General features: G+C 42.0%; 1 protein-coding gene across 2 annotated transcripts in view; it reads left to right on the forward strand.

The window, feature by feature from the left end:
• Positions 1-5,456: 5,456 nt before the first annotated feature.
• LOC125769742 (agrin) overlaps positions 5,457-24,331 on the forward strand; it is a 45,867-nt gene continuing 26,992 nt past the window's right edge. Inside the window, exons 1-2 of one of the 2 annotated variants that reach the window (XM_049438561.1) lie at positions 5,457-5,666; positions 6,928-7,228. In XM_049438561.1, the coding sequence (XP_049294518.1) occupies positions 7,168-7,228 (61 nt within the window). In that variant the 5' untranslated portion in view covers positions 5,457-5,666; positions 6,928-7,167. The remainder of the gene's footprint in view (positions 5,667-6,927; positions 7,229-24,331) is intronic. The other variant, XM_049438562.1, reaches the window with a different exon arrangement.

Below are 24,331 nucleotides of genomic sequence, written 5' to 3' on the forward strand. Positions count from 1 at the left end.
CATTATCATTAAAATTAAGATATACACACGAGACAACGCCAGCCGCTGAACCAAAATTCCCATAGCAAACCAGTTCGATTTGCATACAAATACCACCCGCCAGTTATGACGAGGGTCAATTCATTTCGGGCATCGCAAAATTTACTATCGCATCCTCGCAAAGCGGTTCCTAACCGCGATTGAAGCTCTCCCATGCAGAAATGCTTCCCGCAGCCATACGTTCATCGTTATCGAAAGCTTTCGCACGATCGTACGGAGCTTCCGGTCGTTTGCCGACTGGCAAATTCAACATTGGAACCGTCGAAAACAAGGATGAATGACGGTTTTGGCCCAAAATTGACGAGATTGTGAGGAAAGCTGCAGCTCGATCGGTCGCTCAATTAATTCACTTATCGCCCGGTTAATCTTAATTGACGTTTCGACACCTTGCCGCGCTCGATTAATCTTCCGTCTTCCGTATAATGGACCGACCCGAGCTTTCTTCAGCCGGCTTTAGTTTATATCCATCGATGAATATAAAGCGTTCGTCTTGTTTTAACTATTGTTCCTGTTCCTGGCACTGCACCAGGCAGTGAAAATAAATCGATTTTTTAATAGCTTCTGCTGCAGGGGATGCTTCATTTTAGTTTTGCGTTTTATTGATATTTGCCTTTATTGGCTTGTTTCCCATTACCGAAACAAAACCAGACGAAAGCGAATTATGTAGAAACACAGTCAATGGTAGCAAATAAAACAAAAACACACACACACACAGCCGGTCATTTTTTAACAAGCCATCAAACTCGCAACGTAACCGTTCGTAATAGGTGAAATTGGGAAATTTATGATAAGCTCCACCATCACTATCTGCCTATCGGTCACTGTCCTGTGAGTTAGATTAGGACAGGTTTGAATGGAGTTCCTGTATTAATTTCGAATAATGATGAACGAGACTGTGGTGTGCCGATAGAAAGCCAAAATAGCTCCAAATGATGTGAATCTTAAAAGCCCCATGTAGACTAGTGGAATGGAAATTGAAAGTTATGAGCCATAAACTGTTGGTAATAGTTTTTCATTATAACAGCAATAAGTTATTAAAATATGTTTGATTTTGTTTATCTAATTAACACATTGTAAGTCATGTGTTTGATAAAATTTGTTTTATCGTTTTGATACTCATAGATTTCGGTAAGCTCGTTTAAAATGTTTTATGAAATTGACTTCCAATAAATCTATGGTTTTCTTAAATGTACAGCACCTATTACACCGCTACAACGTCCAACCTTCACCATTTTGCGCAAAAATAAACAGCAAATTAAACGCACACATCCGAAATACGTACTCACCGTCAGCTATTACTGGAGCGGATTTTTCTCAAGCAGCTTCGATTATCTACATTTTTATGATTAACTTTCAACTTCGTTTCATGCCGGATGCCACTGGTCACTTATCAAGATCACGCACAATGTGCGCTGTCATTTTCATTTCCGTAAATAAAGAGTACCACACTTTGACATCAGCGGAATGCCGCGGTAAGACAAATATTCCATTTCTTTACGAGTGCAAGAAGAAGTCCAATGCATAATGGTCGTTGTTTTGGCATCGGGTGCATGAAGTCTGCACTGCAGTTTTCCATCACCAAAATTAATGCTTTCTCTGAAATGGGTCATGAAAAATAAATACCAAAAGAAAGTGCAAAGACATACATGTAGTTCATAGAATTGATCCCGACGTTCTGATTGTACGTTCTCCAAGTGAGTTTGTCAGTTTGATGTAAACTGTGCGTAGCGAAGAAAGTATTTACTGAGCGAATTTGCAGAGAAATGTATGGAGTTCGGTTCCTGGGTCTCCGAACAGTGGAGGTAATTGTTATTATGCTCGTTAATTGAAAAGCTACAGATCGATTTAATGAAATGAAATTTATATGACTCTTTCATTTGCATCATCGTGTGTGCTTTACTTTCACTCAAAGAAGTAGAGTAACTGGTTCCTTTCGGTCATGCATTCATGTGGTTTCAAACGCCTCATTGCAGATATTATTGTTATTTAAAGATTAAATGAGATTAAAGAAAACAAGATAATACAATATATCTCCATTTTAATAGAACAATATATGAACTATTGACACTTATTAACATTCGATTTTGTAATTAAACGTTAAAAGAAATTTCTTTTATCACCCCATTCAAGAACTCCCAACAAACATGGTCATACATCGTTTCCACAGCTGTACGGTAAACCACATCACCCATATGGTACATCCATGGAAAGTGAAACTTTGCAAGGCCCTTCTACTCTCCCGTAGGAAAAACACCGCGTCCCCAACAAATTCACCATCGCCACTCCACACGTACCGGTTCCTTCATCCCATTCTGCCTTTGGTACCCACGTGAAGATCAGCTGTCGAACGAATCAACGGACGGGGTGCGTTGAACTCATGGCTGCGAAAGGCATTCAAGAAATAACCAACTAGCCCTCACCGGAACCCTTTCCCAAACGCAACCAAACGGCTAATCCGAACGAAGTCGTGAAACACCATGCAATCACTAGTTAGCCATTCGGGCGCACTTTTCGCCCGACACGCACTAGAACTTTCGATGTCGTGTGGTCAAATGCCGGGAAACCGTGTCGCCTATCGGGGCAACAGGCGACATGTTCGACGATTTAACCCTTGCGTTGCTTTACGAAGTGATTAGTGAAAAAAATCGTCTAATTTTATTGCACTCTAACCTAATCTTTCCGAGCACTTTGGAGAACTAATTAGACTAATATAAAGTAAAATTGCTATGAAAATAGTTGAACATACTCTAAAGACATTCAAATATTCAATTTCAACTGACTGGGTTTCAATTTCAACTGACAAAGTTGAAACAATTTCTAGCATCTGTTCAAGTTGAGCTAAAATGTGCCTATTTAGATTTGGAAACCTTCCTTGAACGAATTCCAGAAAAGGATCCATCTTTAACATTAGACCTCGAAAATCCTGTAATGTTTTAAATTTATAAAACATTGCATTTAAGAATACTTTAAAGAAAGCAATAAAATATTAAATTAATTCAATAAAACAGATCAAAACAAAATACAACCAATTGATGGTTTTAACAAAACCAATACAAAGATCAATATACGTTTAAGTTACACGATCCCGAGCAATCACTAAAGGGTTCACTGAAAGACGATTAAAGCAATCGCTGACCATTGAAATCCCCGTCTCCATGAACGTTCTTCCCTTGCGGGAGACAGGAATTGGCAACCTTACTAGCTGTATCTCTTCCTTCTTGTGGACTTTTCTTCTTTCCCATTTTGCTTCCAGCTGACCTCGTGCACGCACCAAACTACGATTTAAATTATTGCAGTTTCGTTCGTTTAGAAACGCAATTAGTTGCTACTCCACTGTCCCCATGCGCAACGACTCACTCACGAAACAGCGCCACGCACGGCTCATAATCTCCCAACCCGGGCCAGGAATTATCAAACGCTGATCATCATCCCATTCGATCGTTACGCTCAGCATAATGCCCGGTGCGGTGCGCTTGTAACCCAGCATAATATGACAGGAGGGAAAGTTGTCCGCCGTACCACCGCAGACACGGTACCGCAGTTTGTTTTTCTTTTCGTCTGTTTACTTTCGTCCATTTGGTGCTGCTGTTCGTTTGTTTGTCTGTTTGTTTTTCGTTAGATTTTCCTATCTCGCCACAGAACATGGAAACCGGAATTAATGAAAGAAACCAGCCAGTTCATAGTTGTGTATTTCGTGCACCCCGTGCTCGGTGCGATCGCGATGGCCTGGATCTATTGCAAGCTCGGACACACCGCTCCCAACGCTCCCAGATGCTGGCCACAAACATGGGAAGTGGGATTCATAAATCATCACCGGCACAAAAGGCGATCCAGCATGGAGGAAATTTAAGCTATCTTAGTTAGTGTCGAGGGCATACCCATTTGGTAGATGGCGTGTTTTAAGCCTTGAACTACTGCCTTCCACTGTATCGGCGCACATCTTTGGTTAACGGTGCACTGTCACGCTCGTCGGAGCATCCGCTTCCGGAAAGGGGAATCCGAAGGGATGAAGCTTACTGCAGTTGTCATTTGTGGCTTTGGATTTCTGCTGTTGATTTGCTGAAAATGGGCGATCTTCGAAGCGGGAGTGCAATTTTTCTAGCGCTGTCGATTGAAGCGCAAGATAAATTGGTTAGGAAAATATTCGCCGATGAATAATTGCTTCCTTATCAAAAGAATCTTTACGCTTTATCGAGTTCTATACGTGTGATGGCATGAACTAATGTTATTCACAAATGCAGCTTGATTCATCATTGTTGTTGACAAACAATTAATCTCGTTTCAACAAAGAACAAAATTTAACACTCGTTTTGAATGAAGAATAGGTTTAAATTAAATTTGAATTAAAGTTGTTTCAAGTTGTAAAGCCTGCAAAGGAATAATTCTTTTTCCATTTGAAAGCAGGCCAGTTTATCTTTTTTTTGTATTTCTTTCATTTATTTGTTAACTTTTTGCTCGACAGAATAATTGAATCTGATTTTGTCGATGTCTTCACAGTAAGACATTTATGAGTAATGTTTAAAACTATTCGCAAAAATCGGTTCAACTTTCTTCCCTTTCCCGAGTACGAAAGAATAGTTTTGGCCAATATCCGCAACGCTATCGATTCGTTGTGCGAAAAACAAAACGCACGCGGCAAACACCCACCCCGAGGTCGAGCGGTTGGCAAGCAGAGAAAACACTTTCCGGCAAAAGCTAACAACCCGGCCCCAAAGTGCGTTGCATTCTGCTGCAATCTCGGCTGCATTCGGTACCATTGCAAGCCACCGGTTATCCCGCGCAGGGAATGCACTTTCTCCCACACTTCGCTACGCTCCCGCTAACACACACGCTCTCTCTCCTTATTTACTCTCCCATTTCTCCACCTTTCTTCGTGTGCATTTTTGCTCCGCTCGCAAACAACTCGCACACCTTGCTGGGGAGCGAAATTTCCTATCTCATTTTCACTCATTTCACCGGCACAGCTTTCCACAGCATCACGATCGTTCAGATTTTCCCATCGACTTCGGGTTCCCAGTTCGCTCGCATAGTGAAGATCACGAGCGTGTGCTACGCAACGGGAGAATATTCAAATTGCATCCAAAACGTTCCGTTGCGCCCTTTCTGAAGGGGAGCGTAAGAGATGTTACGATTCGGGATGAGAATGTAAGAGAGCGAATGGAGAGCCATTCAGCAGAGAGAAACATCCCCCCACCGTCGAAGAGGCTGCAAACACCGGAGGGATGCTCACAACAAAATCCTCCGTCCGCTTGCTGTATCTGCTCTCTAATGAGGGGAGAAGAAAGAAGAAAAGCAAACAAAAGCCAAAGACCGTTGGGATGGCCGGGGGTGAAGGGTTGGTGTTGGGGATGGTTCCCTGTCGGTGGCCGATTGTGCTCGCGGTCGCTGCCCGTTCGCGGTCTCGGGGCTTTCTCTATAAATTCCGTAAGCCTTGGCATTGAAAATTCATTCTCGATTTATTTCTCCTTGGACTTGGACCAGTTTCTTCAAACTCACCCCGGATCCGGTGTGGCCCGTTTCGGTGTGGTGTGTCTGTGCTTCGCCTGTGCTTCCCATTCGACGCTAGTGCTTTGACGGCGCGCGAGTGCAAAGCCCGCTGCTGGTGTGCCAGTGCATGTGCGTGAAAGGTGCGTGTCTTTTTGCGCTTTTGCAAGTGTGAAATGACGTTCGTGAAGTGAATTTTGTTTCACCGTTCGATCATCATTACTTTCAAAATGTTATTGTTTACCGGAGCGTGTGCACGCACATGGGAGTTGTAGCTGTAGAAGTGAATTTTCCGAGTGCACATGACACTGACATTCAAATTGAGTGATTATGTGAAATAATATAAACGGCGATAAGGCGAAATTTCCGCACTAAAGACAATGTTACAAAATGATGTTTCTTCCGATTGTGAAATGATCGCAACTAATAGCGAAAGACAATTTATTGCTTGACTTTATTCAGTGACTAAACGTCTTTAAAATATCAGGACAAAAAATTTTTTGAAAACAAATGTCAATATTCTTAAGATTTTTTCTTATCATTTTTTTCTCATACCTTCTCCACATCGTTACCGTTCGCCAAATATCAATTGTGAAGTGAATGGACTGTTTTTTTTTGGCTGGCCTGCTCGCGATCGTTCGTAGGTGTCGCTCGACAATGCGTCTCGAAACTCAATTAAAGTATAAAAAACGAACACCGATTCCGGCCGACTAAACATTCTTACCGTTTGTTACCCTTCGTTACGTATGATCATTCTGCCGGCAAAACAGATTTTTGTTTCGTTTTTTTGTTTTGGCAAACACTGTACGTAGACCGCAAAAACAGAAGAAAAAAAACTCCAGATGGATTAATTAAGATGCACCGGAAGCGGAGTTGGTAATGGCATTTAAAATAAAAAATACACCAAGTTGAATGTAAGGAAAAGAAGAAAACTAAGACTCGCCTGTGTTGGAGTGCAGCGAAGGAAATTGTCGTGTCGGTTTAATCAGCGAGAATTTGTCATCCGCCCATGCTGGCGGATATTTGCGAGTGGCGTTCATTTCAGATCAGTTGTTCTTATGTATTGCTGTGATTTATTTTCTTTACATATTAAGAAAGGAACCTTTTTCCATATTCTTTATTTACTAAGTGTGTTTTGAGTTTCGTTTTTCATATATCTATATTGCTGTCTGAATTATTCTGTTATTAATGTTTGCATATCCACGCGATTTATTCTTTTCTTTGTTTAATTTATTTACATTCTAATCTTTTCTTTTTTGTTCGAGTAAATTATTCATGTTTTAATATTAAACTTTACTCCTAATATACAATAAATTGTTTTAGATGATTCTGTTAAGTTTTTTAGTAAAACTATTAGTATAAACATAAAATATGTTTCACCTCCCTTCTTATACATGGTTTCAGCCGATAGATGTGACACACACTGACAGAAATAAAATTCAAAACTAAACTAAAGACAAACCAAAACTCCCATCGTGTGCATCTCGCGGGTGAAACAGACCGCGTACGGTTATAAAAAGCAAAACAAAAACAGAAAAAAACGGAAAACACAAGTACGAAACAGTGCAGTAAAGTGAAACAGTGCAACATTCTTGCAGCCGCTGACATTTCGGAACGGTACTTTTGTGAACTAATCGTGCAACGATGTGGAAACTGGTGACGCTGTTGGCGGTGCTGTTCGCGTTCGAGGCCAGTTTTGCAAAAGGTACGTTTTTCCGAATTGTTTTTTTTATTTTTTTATAACGCTTTGGGTTACCCTGTTTAAGCAAAAAAACAAGAATATTTGATTTTTAACTGTCGAGTTAGCCAAATTCCAAATTGCATGCTATGAACCGTATTTCACATCGACTAGCTGGTGTATTTCATTAAATTATTACTTCCCTTTTTTACGTACGCGGCATCTTGGGATAAAGGACACGTGTCCACTTCGGGTACTTCATCGTCCGAGTGCACCCTTTTTAATTGAGGTCATCGACGGGGTTTTGTCAGTAATTAAAACTTCGACCGTCACAAATTTCCGCACACACCTACCCGCTCTGACCAGACGTGATAAGCGACCTACGAACCCAAACGAACTCCACTTGAACAATCTACGTCAGTCTACGGCTCAAGGGTTTTGTGTGGTGGTTTTGCAATCGTTTTCACCAAATTCGCTAAAACACTTCTTGCCCATCGTGAGAGAGAGACCCATCGGTTCGGTTTGGAAAGATACCGGTACCGGGTGCAAAATGCCGGCTTCCGGAACGGAGGACCGGATTCGACGTCCTGCCACGGCATCACACTGCTGGGAACGGATCCGGCTGACGAATGTTTCACAAGGTCCTGCGTCTCGATCGTGTTTTCGGTGTTTATTTGCTACTTTTTTTTGAGTTCGTTTTGTTTGGGTTTTCAGGTTTGTTCTCCGCCCGTCTGACTTTATTATTCACCTAGAGCTCAGGCAACAGGCAAACACTGATTTTAACCCATCAGCCGTTGAACCTATGAGATTGGTTTAATGTATAGAATCTTTAACTAAGCAAACGAGTTTTATATTGGAAAATGTAACAAAATATATATTTTTTATGTAAAACACACATTTAAATAATAAAATAGTATCGACAATTGCTCTTAACATCTGCTCTTGAAAATATTTGTTTAAAATTCAAAACATTCTTCATTAATCTAAGCTTGTAATAATTTCATATATCGTAGGAAATTTCTCTAAATTCTTTCGTCTTATCAGTCAATCGCAATTTTAGTTATCCATCCGCAGTTAGCAAAAACAAAAACGATAAAGAAACGAAAAAGACTAACAGAAACTAACGAAAATGGTACGAGTATGCTTGCAAAGAAACCATCGCATAACGCATAAACGGCCGGATGAACCTAAACCTCCCCCTCTAAACAACCAGCTTACTCTGCCTTCCCATCCCAAATTTCACCTCAGCAAAGAAAAATCAGGAGAAAGCATCAGGCAGGATTTGTGCTTTTCTCCTGTGTCTGTGTTGTTGTAGGTTCGTTGCTTTTTTTGAACTCATTCCTTCCTTTTTGACGGTTGCACATACGGATGAATTTCACTTTCCATTTCACGGTTCCCTTGACGAGAACGCACAACTGCTCAACGTTATGCTTCCAGTCCGGATGGTTTCGTATCCGCCGGCACACCGATCTACCACCATCCCGACATGGGCTACCATTTTCACCCCCTTTTGTTACCCACCAACCACCCCTCAGCGATCCTCCAACCTGCCAGTGCCGGATGCTGCATAAACATCGTGCATGTATTTCGCTTTCGTGCCACCTATGCTACCGCATACAACCCCATCGCACCTTGGTGTCTGACCTTTGCGATGTGCGCTTTAATGTGGGCAGCATAAGCACATATTTACTTTAACGCTCATTTCCCACCAGACAGCAGTTGGCTCAATCTGCGGCAGTGAAAAAAAAACAGTGCCAGCACAAGAAAGGCTCATTTGTGCCGAAACCTCATCCTTCGTAAGCTTTCTGACAAAAGGGTTTTTTCTGCAAAAGATCGGATGAGATCGGGGGCACTCAAACAACTTGTTGACCTTTTGCCACCGTTCTCTGGATGGGGATTGGATAGGAGTAGACTCGGGATTCGGTCAACCGAAGTTACCAACCTGTCTCCGGACACATCAAATAAAAGTTAATCGTCTTCGGCTGCGCCGGCATAGAGAGATGGCAAAAAGGCGAACGCAGTAAAAACCACCGTTGTCCTTGAAAGTCCGAGGATAATTCTTTGGGCGGGAAAATTGGTAGACGCGATGGTTCATAAAACAGGCTAGATCAGCAAATAAAGGGAAAGTAATATCGCTGCTTGCACATGGGTATAATACACCTCGTTAACGATATAAAACCAAAATTGATTCATTATTTCTCGCAAGGAGTTTACACAGCCAATGACTCGGGCTTTCGTGCACGGTGCAGCATTCTATTTTCTGGAATAATATCTTCATAAAAGCATAGTGGTACTTCCATTGTCTGGGTATGGTTAAAGATAAATAAGAGAGAGAGAGATGAGATCATCATTAAAATGGATTTATATCAATTCTTTGAAACCAATAGCTTTTTATCAGATATTCTAGCAAATTTCCCCCAAGAATAAGAATACTGAAAATTTATGCAAAAAATAAAAAGCGAATCATCTATGACATCAAATAATTAATAAAAAATACTAGTAAATGTTCTTAAGTATGAGTAATAATTTCGTTGAAATAAGTTTTTTTTGATTACATTAATCGATGAAATAAAAGACTTTTATTTACTATAAAGTTACTGATAAGCAGTTGGTTCACACTGTACCGGAGAACTTTAATTCTTGAAAATTTAAAGAGAACCAAAGAACAGACAATAGAATTCGCAATGGTTAGCTACAGTTACTTTTGGATTGGATTTTTTTTTCGCGTTTTCAACAGTACAAATCTGCTACGATACCGTTGCTGGTAACTTCATCACTGCAATCGTTGCATGCTAAAATAGACCAATTTTCTTCCATGCCGCGCTTTTTCTCATGCAAAAAGGCACTGCGCGAAGGCTGCCAGAAGAAGATTTCTGTTTTCTTTCTCTGCCACTTGACGTTCGCCTTCTAATCAATTTGCTTTCAGTTGATGCGGTGAAGAGTTTAGGGTAACACTCGATACCGGCACGCGCTCTTTGATACGATTCTACGATACGAGTGGAGCAAAACAAAAACCTCGGAAAGTACAGTCACCAGTCGAGATTTTGACCATTCGCTAGTGATCTTCAAAAACCTGACATTCAACTCGTTGGAACGTTAATCAAGCTCGATTATCGCGTATCGAACAGTGTCTAGGGAATGAAAATTTCTTTCTCATTGCAACCCCTTTTTCATCACGGGCACTCAACGCGATTGAAAAGATGTTCTTGTAAAAAAAAACAGAAAGAAAATAAAACAGGAAAATACTTAGACCAACAACTTCAAAAAAATAAAAAGCGAACACAACCAAATGGATATCAATTAACCATTTTTCGTTCTCCACGTCTCAGACTGCCCTTGCATTATCCCGTCCGTTCCTTCTCACCCTTTTTTTTCGTTGTTGTAGGCGATCACTCGCCAGATTTCCAAGCCTCCGAAACCAACAAAACCGACAATCGTCGATTAATGACGTTTCGAAAAGCGATAACGATGGCGTAGGAGATGGAAGCGAGGATTCGCCAAACGGAACGGAAGAACACCGTCCCCGTTCGGACTTCGTTTCGGTATGCTAAGAAGGGAAGAAGAATCGGAACAGTTCTACATCTTGCAGCTGATACAAAGGCAGCCACCGGCTGGTAACCTCATGTCCATGTTGGTGCTCAAGGTCTCTGAACCTTTCAGCTTTGCTCGGCTGCTAAACACGCGGTAACAACACTGCAACTGGTTGTATCCGCAGAACCAAAACCGGGCGTACAGTGGCAGCTGTTTTCCTTGCACGATGGCAGTATTACTGTCGCTTCCTTACCGCAACTTTGCACTTCTGGGCGCGGTTTAATGTTCCCGTATCACGTGGCATGAAAGATTTACAAGAAATACTGCAGATGGATTTATTACAAGCGAACGTAATGTGATTTGAATTGGAGCGAGTGTCTTAGACAAACTTTAAGTTTCTTCGTTGAGAAGTGATAAAAAAGTGGACGTGGGATAATGATCTACTTCTTCGAGGGGTTGGTAAGTTTTATTCCAACTACATAGTTCCCAGCAGTAAACGAGTGTTTCGCATAAATAAGACTATCTCTTCAAATTCTCCAACAAAAAATAACTATCTCTCAACACATTCGTTCACTAGACCGAATGGTGCAAAAAAACGAAGAAAAAAGAAATATATCATGATCCCACGAAAGTTCAATTTTAGCCAACGTCATCTGAGAGGATGATTTCCGGTGTACTGGATGAAGATGTACGTCCCACAAAGTTTAATAATTCAATTAAATCAAATCACCCTGACAGAGTGACCACAAAAAGCACACTGCGCTGTCTCACGAAAGGATAGTCGCTCGGGTACCCTGAAACTGAAGCGCCTAGACCGGTTCACTTAGCTCCCTACATGTACTGGTTTTTTTCCTATCTCCAGCTGTTGGAACATCCAACATGATTTTCGCATGTTCATGCGATCGTATTTACTTTATCCCCTGCTGCACCTTAGTCCACCCTCCACACATTCCTTTCCATTTCATTGGTGCCTAGAATCCTTCACAGTGCTTTGGGAACTGCTCGTGCAAAAGATGCTTCACGCATACGACGATGATTTACGATCGATCGCCGATCGTTGGCTGTGTAGCAAAAGAAAAAAGCCACCATAAACGAGAGGTGCAAAATCGAAACAGGAGTAAACTTCTACTTCTGGTCTAGGTCTCGTTACAGCAGCTTTCCGCACTGGGAAGAATGGGAATCGAGTGAACAAATAAAAAATGATCACCGAAGATATCAACTATTCCGTTTGATCTTATTGTTGACTCAGTTGTTTCTTCTTGTCAGTTTCTTCCCTATCTCTTCGGCCAAAAACCATTCCGCGTGTTCTGTTCGGTATTCTATTTTCCACTGCTAACTGCAGCCGTAAATTTACGCGCTCGTTAACTTTTATTACGACCTGTTAGGACATGTGTTGCATGGATGGTGGAAAATTGATGGAAGAAAGATCATCGGTCGGTAGAGTCGGTGTTGGGGCAGTACTTAACAGAGAAGGATAACGATTAGCACACTACAATTGCGGAGGTGTGATAGAATGCGAAACAATATTTTACACTAATTGTAATGTCATGTACAAATCCCATTGAAAGATGATAAAGAAAGACGAATGGCTTCATTGACTTAAATTATTGTCATGTGTTAAAATTCAATTTCATGTTATTCTATTAATTCTTGTGACAACTAAGGAATTGGGGAATAATTTTATATTATTGATTATAATTAAAAAGTAAACATTCATTTATTTTGTTTTCAAAGTATTTTTAAATTTTTATAGCGATTTAATACGTTATAAGTATTTTAGAACAAGTCTATTATTCGGTATTCCATATTTGAAGGTTCATTTTACTATTTACAAAGAAAATATTATTGCTTAAACTATTACTTCTTCTTGAAAGTACAACAGCAAAATAAGCACGAACAAAAACAAATTTCATTTACAAGATTTAATATCTTCATTTTACATATAATACCTCAGGGTAGTAAATCTTCAGCGACAGACGTTCCGTGTATGAAGCAAATAATAAAAAATAGTCAGCAAACGATTAAAACAAGATCAATATCGCGGGAAATCACGAGACAACCGGAAAAATGTCTAGAATCGCGCACGCTGGGAGTTCCACCACCAACACCCTCCCTTCCTCCCTCCCTCCCTCTTCAGATGCAATGTTGTTCCCGCAGTGTTAGAAGAGCATTGGCGAGCAGTGTTCAGTTATCGCTTTTGTTTGTTTTAGCTAGGCCTTTTGCCCGGACCCGTCCAAACGTCCGGAGCCAGTAGCGGCTGCCAGCGGGCAATCCAGCCACGGTACAATGACTCTCCCGACGATGACAAACCTCCACCTTAATGGAACATTTTGAATCGCGTAGGAATCCGGTAGAACCGCTTGTCCAACTCAGCGAGCCTCCCTGCCCGGGTGCACACACTCGTACAGTATAAATTAGCTGCTAAGCGAAACGAAGGAACAAAAAAAATACTCACCAACTACTCGCGAGATAAGATGACATGATAAGCAACGATTGGTTGGCGGTTGATTCGTTCGTTTGCTTTATGTTTTGCTACCCTTCCCGGGTCCTGGGTCCCGATTGCCTTCCCGTGGCGCTTGGCACGAAGCCGGGAAGATTCGTCGGAGCGATATAATTACAAGCTCCGATCTGATGACGAGAAGATTCGCAACCGTGTAGATCTTGCTCACCGTGTCATAGTTTGACGGCTGGCTGCCGGGTGGTTGTAGGCGACCAGTAGCAATCTGGCTTCTTGCTATAGTATATAGTTCTTGCGGTTTTGCCCCAATCGACTTCGGTTACTTCTCCAAGTCTTCAAAAGGCCTCAGCAAATTCTCGACTAATTTCTTCAAAATTCTAGAAATCTTTTAAACCTGTTGCTTTATAACGTTCCTCACATGCTCTTTCGAAGCTAATGTTGAAACCCTTTTCATGCAAACCTCATCATCCAATGACAGACTATGAGCCCGTAAAAACAGGCCTCAAACGCCTCAATCCACTCATGCACGTCAGTTCGACAATCCGCAAAACGACGGGAAAGTTTCCTCTTAACCCGATTTTTGGGTTTGGTGTGGAAATGGTATGAAACATTACCGATCTTCAACCGGCTTGAAACAATGCTTCCAACATACCCCTTCCGTCCAACCTCCTGGCTCCTTTCGCTACCGCCGAGACGACGAACCTTCTCACGCCCCAACTATCTTACACCGAAAGTGTCGAATTATTTGAATATTCATCAGGCCGCCACTTTAACACACGTTCGGAATCCGGTTGACCGGTAGTGAGGTGAGGTGTTGTTTACCGTCAAATGCTGTCTAAAAAAACCCCGACGCCGCTTCTGGTCCAAAAACCAGCGACCGGCCAGAGGTTTCGCGCCGTTGACTTATCCGCAACTGAACAAACGGTCCGCACATTGCTATGTGCGAACAAACTTTACGTCAAGAATTTTGACCGTGGTTTACTGGTGCATGCTAGCGTGCGGTCACGACCACATGCCGCACAAGCAAAACCAAACAAACCCAGAAAAAAAATGAACCGGGACAACGAATTTTGGCCGGAAGGTTGTGTGAAGAAAGTTGGTAGAAAATCGCCCTACTCTTCCTGCTGGCGATGAGTATGAGCAACAATACCGGTCTAATGTGGTTTTTTTGTTGTTGTTTATTTAGCAAAACTCTTACCAACGACATAGGTCCAGATGCACTAGTGCGAAAGTAAACCGAGTCACGAGGTGATGAATGTTTGTTTTGACAGCAATAAAAAAAAACAAATGGCGCACTTATTAACGTTTATTGGCGTGTGTATACTATGTCTTAGTTTGGGAAGTAACGATGAGTAATACACAGCAAATGCTACTAATATTAATTCTCTTAGCTATACGATTGTCGAAGTTATCAAAATGATTGAGTTTTATTATTTGAGTTTATTATTGAGTTTTATTATTGAGATTTGATTAAATTGTTTAAATTAATATTGTGGTATACAAAAATGAACAATGAAAACATAAAATAAAAATACATCAATAAATGAATAAACATACAAATATAAGCTTTGTTTGGAAATAATATTATTTAATATTATAAAAATGTTCAATTCCATTGGTTTGCAAGACTGTTTTCAAATAGTATCAGAATATTCGCGATACGAAAACAATGAAAAAAAATCGATCTGGCTCGTCAGTGTAATTTGAAGTGAAACATAACACTAAATTGCTTCCATCCCTTAACGGTTATCTCTCGTCTGTCACAATCAACGCAGCAGCATAAAATCCTTTCGTACGAGCTTGCTGTGTAATCGTCGTATCTAATCCATAGCTTACACGCCCCTTAGCGCACCGTAGCTGCGTCCTTATTACAATGTACCAGCACACACATCCATGACCCTAATGGGCACGATGCACAAAAAAGCGATGTAATGCGTTAGCGAGACGAAATTAACAGCAGCCAACAAAAGAAGATGAAAAAAACGATGCTACAAACCGGTCCGATTCGTTTAAGCGGGGCCGATTTCAACGTTTGCAGTGCGAATTTTTTTTCCCTCAAAAAAATCCACCACAATCCGGGTGGAAATGATTTTCACTGCTCATCCATGGATCGTGCATGTATTACACAATCGATGGTGTTACACGGTTACTACAGTGGTTTGGCCGGAAGCGTGAAAGTAATTTCACAACGAACCAACAACCCGATTAAGGTCAGTCTGCGGATGAAAAAAAAAGATCCTATTTGGGCGGAAAAAACCGCATCGCAGTCAAGCAGCGGTGTATGGAAGATTGAAGTTTTATTTTCGGAAAACAAAATGGAAATGGAAAAAAGTTTCAAGGATCGTTCGAACCGTTGTGCATACCGATTGCATACCTTCGAGGCGCAACGTGACGGATTATCCTTTCATTTTGCAAAATACGATACGGAAATAGGTCGATATGCAGAATGGAAAATTGGAAAACAAGCCGTCGAGGGTAAACCAAGTGCAAGCAGTAAATTAGGTAAAGCGAACCAGAAACATCTAATCAATTGTGCAAACAAACAAACAAACCGAACTCCGTGCAACGTAATGAAACAATTCGAAATGTACCCTTGTCCGGATTAGTGGACACGAGGGACAATTCTTTACGCTAGTTAGATGTTGTTTGAAGACGTACCAACGGGAAGCTTCCTTTCGCCTGATTTGCTTACGTTTTTCCCTTACTACTAAGCAAGTGGATTTGAAAGCGTAAACAAAAGATGACACAACAACAAAACGATTTTCCTGTTTTTTTGCTGATCGTAGCGCTTTTTTCCCCCCTTTTCAAAGACACATTTTAGAGCATCTATTTGTGGTAGCGATTAGTTATGCTTCAGAGGAGTCGCACTTGTCGCACAATTAGCGGTACCATTGCCACGATTTCCACAGGAAGAAAACAATCAACGGCACCACAGTCGGCACACGAGACCTACCGCGACGAACAGTAAACCACCGTGCCGGGGCGGTGAAATTCCTATTTCCCTCATTCGCAAACAGCAAATATCGCATCAGAAAGGTGTCAAATGTTTGGTTCTGCTGCTGGTTTTCCGTGTCAAACCGATTGGTCGCACGGTGCGAAACGGTTGTGGCGTGTGGCGGATGAGAAAGGTGTCCAACATAAACCGTATCGAAAAATGGTGGGAAAAACTCTCGGTTCCACCTTCTCCCCCTCCCCCAAACCGTGGTGCGCCGTATTACCACGTGGTGATTTATGTAGGTTTTCCGTTTTCCTTTGCATTTTTTTCTTCATCCCCTGCTCAGTTCCGGTGGCAGACCAAACGGGGTGGATAGTAACTGGTCTGGGCCTCCACGCTTCGTGCGTTAAATATTGAGGTGCCTGGTTTTTGTGTTCACGAGCAGAAAACTCTTGTACGGAAAATTTGCTTGATGGGAAAAAAAACTGACAGAAGGTGAAAACAAACAGAGAAAACGGTGCGGAGAAGATGCAGAAGCGAAGACACGATCGTACACACAAGCAAACAGTCTCTGCAGTGGTGTTATCAGCTCTGGTGTCTTATGTTAATGAGACGCTCGATAGCACCGATAAGAGCTGTATAATTATACGCTTTCAAGCTTCGGAAGGTACCCCATCGATAGTTGTGACCAACTTTTATTTCCTCAACTACCGTCGTTATACTTTAGAGGAGATTGATCATGAGGAATGATCAAACCTATCAATTAATTGTTCTGTATTAAGACGTTCCATTAACATGGATGTTATTTTCCTGCCAACGTTACTTATTTGCCTTCCGAATGACATACATCTGTGATACGCTTTACCTTAGTGAGGTGTAATTTATATTACATATGCATAATGCACTCCATCACTATACATTGGGATTGAACAACTGGGATTATTATACGTTTTTTTAAGTTCCAGCTGTGATATTGGACGAAAAGTAGAACAATACATCAATACACAAACGGAAATGATCAATCTCTACCGTACGAGTTTACGCCCTACAATTGGTTTTATGAAACAGCACAATAAGCACCACAAAGCGCCTGTTGTTATGCAATCGAGAGACATTTACGACTTGTGGGCTCTATACGTAAACGGTTTCCATCTTTCCGCTGAAATTACGTGCCGATGATAGAATTCTTCATCCGCTATTAGCTGACGAATGAGGCCCTTTAGCAATCATCATACGATCAACAGTTCAATCATTGAATACCTATATTAGAAACAATTTTGTTCGCCCATTTACGGCTCTAGCGTCATACCAAGTGGTAGAGAACGATAAATCAATAAAATATTTTAATACCTCATAATTTGCGGAACATCTAACAATCTTGATTTTTTCATTCTTCATACTAAACTGAAAATGATCACACTAGGATAGTACGCTCGACATTTCTCATCAACGTTTTCTTCAAAAAGGCAAGAAGGAGATGAGAATTGAAATAAAACGTGCTAATCCCTCTTATTGTCCGGTCAGCAGAAAAAGAGGTTTCGCTTTAGCTGCAGCCGACCAAACACATGACTTCTAGGGTTTCACACCGCTAACCAAACAGAGATCGAATCAATCGATCACGTAGCACGTCGGGATGGAAACTTCAAACTGCGCCATAACCACTTAGCGAAGAATGAAGGAAAAATAATTGCAGTCCCATTGCGGACCAGATTGCCTCATAATGCAATTCCCGGACAAGGAATGTGTTTATCACTCTCGCTCTTTCTCTGCCACAGTGGTCAGCTTATCGAATAAAACTGTTTGACTGTTTTCCTGGTGCATTTCACCCTTTTGCCTTTTTGCCGTATCGCTCGTTTATGCTATCGTTATCATCTTTTTAAAACGCTGCATCGCACTTTTCTAGCCGCTTTTAACACATTTTCCCTTCTTCTTATCTTTCAGGTGAGCATATTCGAGCAGACTTGTAAGATGCGGCACCTTCAAGAATCGATAAAGCGTACCGGCTAGTTGGTGGGATTAGGAATGTAATAAAATTTCCAACGGCAAATGATTCTTCGGCTTTCCACCGTTGATTGCATTCTACTTTACTGTGTCGGTGCCTAAGTAAGTGTTGAGAATCAACCGAAACGTGTGACTGCAGGTTGGTGATATGATACGGGGTTGGTTTATTATTATTGCCCCAAGCGTAGCTATCTCTTCTAGGGACGATAAAGGTAAATGACCTTGACCTATATTTTGTTTTACCGAGAGCATATCGTCTGATTAAAAAAAATTGACGTTTCAATGTTACTAGCTTAAAACATAAATAAAAAGTGTTAAAGTTCCGATACATATTTCCCATACATTTAATTGCTGGAGAATTCGGAAAATTATGAAGATTAATATTCCAAAAATTACTTATTCCCTAATAATAATTTAATATTCCGCTTCGTCTTACTATTGAACAATGGTAAATTGCACTTCATTTATATTTTTTTTTCCAAAATCTATACAAAAACAAATATTGAAATATACTTGCAGACGCTCATGAAGTGAAAGACTAGATTTTCTGACGCATTGTGCAAGAGCCCCATTTACCCCGAATGGAGCGTTATTAACCAACGGGTTAAGCAACGATTTGAAGAAAAAAAACCTCCATAATGCAACCCATTTTGCAAATCTCGTAAGGTTTACGAATGTAACTGACATCGACCGCATCGGTACCAAGGCATAATGCTCGCGAGGTGAAGATGACAGATTTAATCTAGCCCCAAACAACGGCCAAGACATCGTCGTTAACATCGCGCACATTACCGTCTTTCACTTCCACTTCCTTTTTTTTATTCGTTACCGTTTCCCTTCCACCTATTCCCCGTGCGGCTAACATAATGTACAATGGAGCAGTACAAACTATACTCGAACCGAGCAGCAAACGGACGACAAATATGTTGTTAAACTACCCATTCCATTGCTCTCCCAAGGTAACGCACACCGCCCCGTAACCATGCTGGATGTACATCGGTACATTCAGAAATAGTGTAACATCTTAAACGGACACTGCCTCGAAAGCAAATCCAGCCGCATCAGTGCACCGTGCACTGCGCCTTTGTGGTTCGATTCGGTAAATGAAGGCGATGAAGAGTGCAACAAGAGCAAAACAGTATACAACCTCTCCACTCCATTCCAGCGGCCAAGAATAAATGTCACGGTTGAGGTTATGTACTTCGGTGTCACCAACGGTCACCACACCGTTTCCCGGAAAGTGGATGCCGGCCAAGAGAAATTCTTCTACCGAACGTTGACGGGGAGGGGAAACGGCACCGGTCCACCGAGATGTTCGAACTCGGTTGAACCGGGTGGAAATAATAATACAGAGAAAAAAAACTCTTTGCACGCTTGCATACATATGCACCGCATGCACGTACGAGAGGCGCTCAACCACCGTAACCAGAACATGAAGTTATTTCACCATGCCCCGAGTCAGTAAAGTGACAAATGAATGTCGGCAATTTCTTTCCCTCCCCGGCTTTCCCAACGGTCCCAACCCCTCCAGTCCGTTCCCACTTTTTTTAAGTCGCCTTGCACTCAATGTCGGGATGCACTTTTATGTTGATGAAACACGTCGCGCCATCTGTCGGTGACAGGAATGTTGCTGAGGATTGATACCGGACAAACGAAACGAAGTCATAAAAACGAAACGTAACAATTGTGTGGTTATTCGCTTACCAACGGCACATACACACACACACAAAACACTGTGGCGACAGAGTTGAAATGTCGCGATACGGTGATCTGGGACGTGCAGCAACGTCAACATGTGCTATATTTCTTCATACCGTGACGTCTTATTGGCCTCAACGCCAGCGACCAGAAGGACCGTCGACTGTCTTGTCTAGTCTTCGAAGACCGATATAAAGACATGACTTAAAAGCACAAGAACTTCTTCAAATGTGCCGATTAACTTCCTTAGTACAGTGTCCTAAGCCCTCTCGGTACGACAAAACACGGCCAGAAGCTGTTCGAGGCCGCGCTAATACCGCCCGACTTTCGACACGTTTCGTGTGTCGGCTTTTCGTGCGCTTGCTGCCGTGGATTCGAACTCTGTCCGGGCGGCCCAATTTAATACAGCCGGATTTGTATTCTTTCAACAATGGCACTGGACGCTCGCAAATACTTAGCGCTTACGAACCGCTACATGAAACAGGTCAGATCATAACGTCACACGGTTAGATGCTCCGTGCAGGGAGGATTAGCTGGATTGGTACGGTGTTGTGGACATACTGTCGGCACGTCGCCACATGGAAATGCTCTCTATTTTAATTGCTCCGTATCGTACCAGCGTAATGAAGCCGTCAGATCGGTGGCTACGCTAAAGTGGCGGACAGGATTCGAATCGTAACGGAACAGCCAGACGACGTTAAGCTGGACCGGTCTTGATGATGGCCGTGTGTCGGTTCATTTGTCAAAGCTCGTCAAACAGTGCGCGGTGGGTTGGTAAATCTTGGCACGCTGTATACTTTTAGGTTGACGTACGGATGCGTTAATTCTTGCTGAGAAGTATTAATCAAGATGGCTGAACAGAGTTACGTAAACTTGATCAGCAGTTGATCCGGTCTTAGCCTTGTTATGAGAAAATTATTCTATTTTAAGTGTTTCTCATGCAATAATATCAACTGTAGATCGTGTATCCTGATCATGGCACCAACACGAAATTTGAAGTCATTTCTTCCTAATTTTCCGGACGCATCCATCTGAGAATATCGTATTCCTTGTGGATACCTGATGGATCTGTATGTCCTCTGCCTATAGATGCAGATCCGATCTTTAGATGACGTTATCCGGATTTCTGGTAACTGGCTCTCTAAATCATAAATCTGGGGGATATAGTATTTGGGATAGGTGAACTAGTACTTGTCAGTCGAATTACCTATAAAAAGTCCATAAATCCTATGAACTTTGGCTACATTCTTGAAATAATTTGAAATCATTTTAAACCAATTACTTCATCATCAGCAAATATTGCTTTACTTCCACTTCTCAAATATATCCTTTATGAAACATTTGTTTTGTATTACCATTCCAAAGCATAAAGCAGCTAAGTGCATCAGATTAGCAATATATTCCACTCTGATTATGATTTATCACCTTCTGTCTAGCTGTCTCATAAAACAAGCTCTCTTAACAAGATGACTTTTCCTTCTATTTCTACCAATAAAAAAACCCTTCCTGGCTTCCATCACTAAGTGACAGTTCTGCCAGGTTTTACAGTTTTGTCTAATTGTTTTCCCGCGAAACAGTTAAGCGTCTCATCCAACCCAGCTCACACACTCATTGCATCACATTCACTTAAACCGTCCGCAGCCGCTGCCGATCAAACGGACGACGGGAAGAGCGAAAAAAAATCCGCACACAACCAACCTAACAGTAATCGCAGCGGCAAACGGTTATCTGGTAGCGGGCAGAAAGGATAAATCATCACCCATCGACCGATACATGTTGCTCCAGTGCGGGGCCAGCGATCGGGTGAAGAAGGAAACGGAGCGAAAGTCAATTTATTTAATGATCAGCAGCGGGCCCGAGCCCAACCACAGAACGTCACTCAACGGCCTTTCCGGGGCTGCGTGTTCGATACTTTTCAATTTGCGTTCTGCTGCGCTTCTCAGCACCGAGAGGTGGCGAAGAAATGGCAAACACCGTGAAAGTAAAATTGTTTTCCCGGGATCCGACTGACCGTGGTCCGTTAGGATCGGTCTTTGGCAAAGAACCATGCGCATGCTTGATGTGCTCTGCCCTGTGGGCGTTTGCTGCGGTGAAGCAGGTGAGGAACGTTCTAAAATATGGCCATCCTCAACCGTGTGCTGGTGTACCCGAGCAGCTAGCTTGTACCCTTTCACAACAATCCGCCACGGACATTGTTAATCAGGGCAATTATTATTTGTCGACTTTTCATGTGCGCTTTCCTTCTGACGCAGAGAGAAGACAAAAAACTGATGGGAACGTACACCTGACCCGGGGTAAGGCATTCACACAAGCTCCAGCAGCTCTTGTGTTTTTTTTTGTGAAACGAAAAAACAACGGAAAAACTACAAATTTCCACGCTTCAAAACTGATTCCTGTAGCGGTAGAGCCGATAGATTCTAACGTACCTTTAATAGCCGATGATGAACCATTCCCGTTCTCGCTAATATTCGCAAGCATTTGGCGAAGATCGCGATCAATATTCAGCTCGGCGCTACTCGGTGCTTTGCGGATCCATTACGGCGTCAATGACAGGAATAGTGATGGTGGTCTATTTGTAACATGATTCAACGATTGTCCTAAAGCTACAGGGCGTGTCGAATCTAAAAATAGTCCACCACTTCACTCAAACATGCCTCCAAACACCGGGCAGCACCTTCGAAAGCCTATCATCACCTTATTTCCCTAACAACCGTTGCACGAAATGTTGGAAAGAACACAAAACGAGCGAGTAGCTTGTTAACCATCGAAGACCACCGATTCCGCGCACCAATTAATCATTAGACTAATTCCGAGTCTGTGTTGCAAATCTTCACCACTTCTGTCGGTTTCTACACCCAACCAACTGGCAGATGACTGGAGGTAATTCGATCAGGAAGAATCAGCTGCAATTGTTTTAGCTGGGAAAGCTCCCAAGGTTGAGGCGGATGGTTCATAGTGAAGATCGTAGCGGCATTTTCAAAACGCAGGCAAGAGGTTCGACCAAGAGGTGCAGTACGGTAGCCAACACCTGATCATCGATCAAGTTGCTTGCACGTTCCTCAACCTCAACTACCTGTGTGCCACTTGAAGTTGAGGTTGGGACGTGATTCCACGCAAGTGCAGAATACGTGCAGATGTTATTTGATTAATAGAGTCCTTTTAAATCATACTTCTTCGGTGTTCCAATTTATCCTCTAGAGAAGTCGTGAAGATAGGCACTATCTGCTACATCCAGCCATTTTTTCTCGGTGAATGGTTTTCAATGACGCACCCTTCTTCAATGAGCTGCCTGCAACGGAATCAGAAAGGATGGAATCGGTATGTTTCTATCACACAGCGGTTCCTCATTAGCTCCTCAATTCAAAACCCTGTAATTGGGTTAGGCGAGCAAACTAAAGACAAGTCTCCCGCTGCGTGCCTAGAAACGGATCCACAGCGTATCAATCTTCTACGTTACCATGCTAGTGATTATAAAACCAAACCCTTCTAGATCCTTTCTCCCGATCGGGTTTTTTTGCCAATCGATTTCATACGACCATGGTCAAGCATACCATCGTGTCGGGATCGAATGACCTACTGCCAATCCTTACCGGGTAGCCCATCCAAAGAAGAAGGCCTTTTTTATTAAAACGTTAACCTTATTAAAAATGGCAAGATTAAAGATCCCCACCCCATCGGATGCGCATTCAAGACGTGCCAAGCATCCAGATCGATCGAGCGTTCTATTCGCGTTCCATCACCACCGAAGAGCTGGCTTTTCTTACCCTACTGCCATAATGCAGTCCTGTCCAACTATCCGATCGTTATTGCACGATTGATTTAAGTACATTTTTCTCTGTTTTGCGTTGCGTTTTTCCTATCGGTTAGGAGGCGCTTAAGCATTATAGCCTTCCATCACCACTACAGGAAACGAAAAGCACGATCGTAGCGCGATGTTCGATCGTAAAGTGGTGTACTCACATTCAGCCTGCCTAGTTCGCGTTCGAAATAACAAGATAATTGGAAACACGTGTTTACGCGGGAGAAAACTACATTGCAAAACATTCTTGTGGCTGCGAGAATAGAGGCTTCGGTTCGGGGAAAAATATCGACCATTCATTTACAAAACTACAAACCAGCCGAAACGGCGGCTAAAAGCATAAAAGCGAACCGGTACACTATATTTACCTCATAAATTGTTTCCATTTTGGAAGCTTCTGCTTGGTTAAGCACTTCGTTTGCTTTTTTTTACCTTCTTACACACACACTTAGACTAAACGATTTGCAACAAACAATCACTCAAGACGGTTTTTTTGTTACATTTTTTTATTAAAAATAGATCGTGTAGATTGAACTTTTCTTCGACGTTCTTTTTCTGTTGCTTTTGCACTATATGATATTGATCATTACCGACACTTCCGATTCTCGTCAATTCTGACGTAGTTTTTGAATGGTGCTACAATATGGATTAAGGGTGGAAAGAAATATTTGCTTCGCACAAGTAACAAGAGAGGAGCATCAAGAACAA

This window comes from Anopheles funestus, chromosome 3RL (genome assembly GCF_943734845.2).
Source record: "Anopheles funestus chromosome 3RL, idAnoFuneDA-416_04, whole genome shotgun sequence".
Classification (NCBI taxonomy): domain Eukaryota; kingdom Metazoa; phylum Arthropoda; class Insecta; order Diptera; family Culicidae; genus Anopheles; species Anopheles funestus.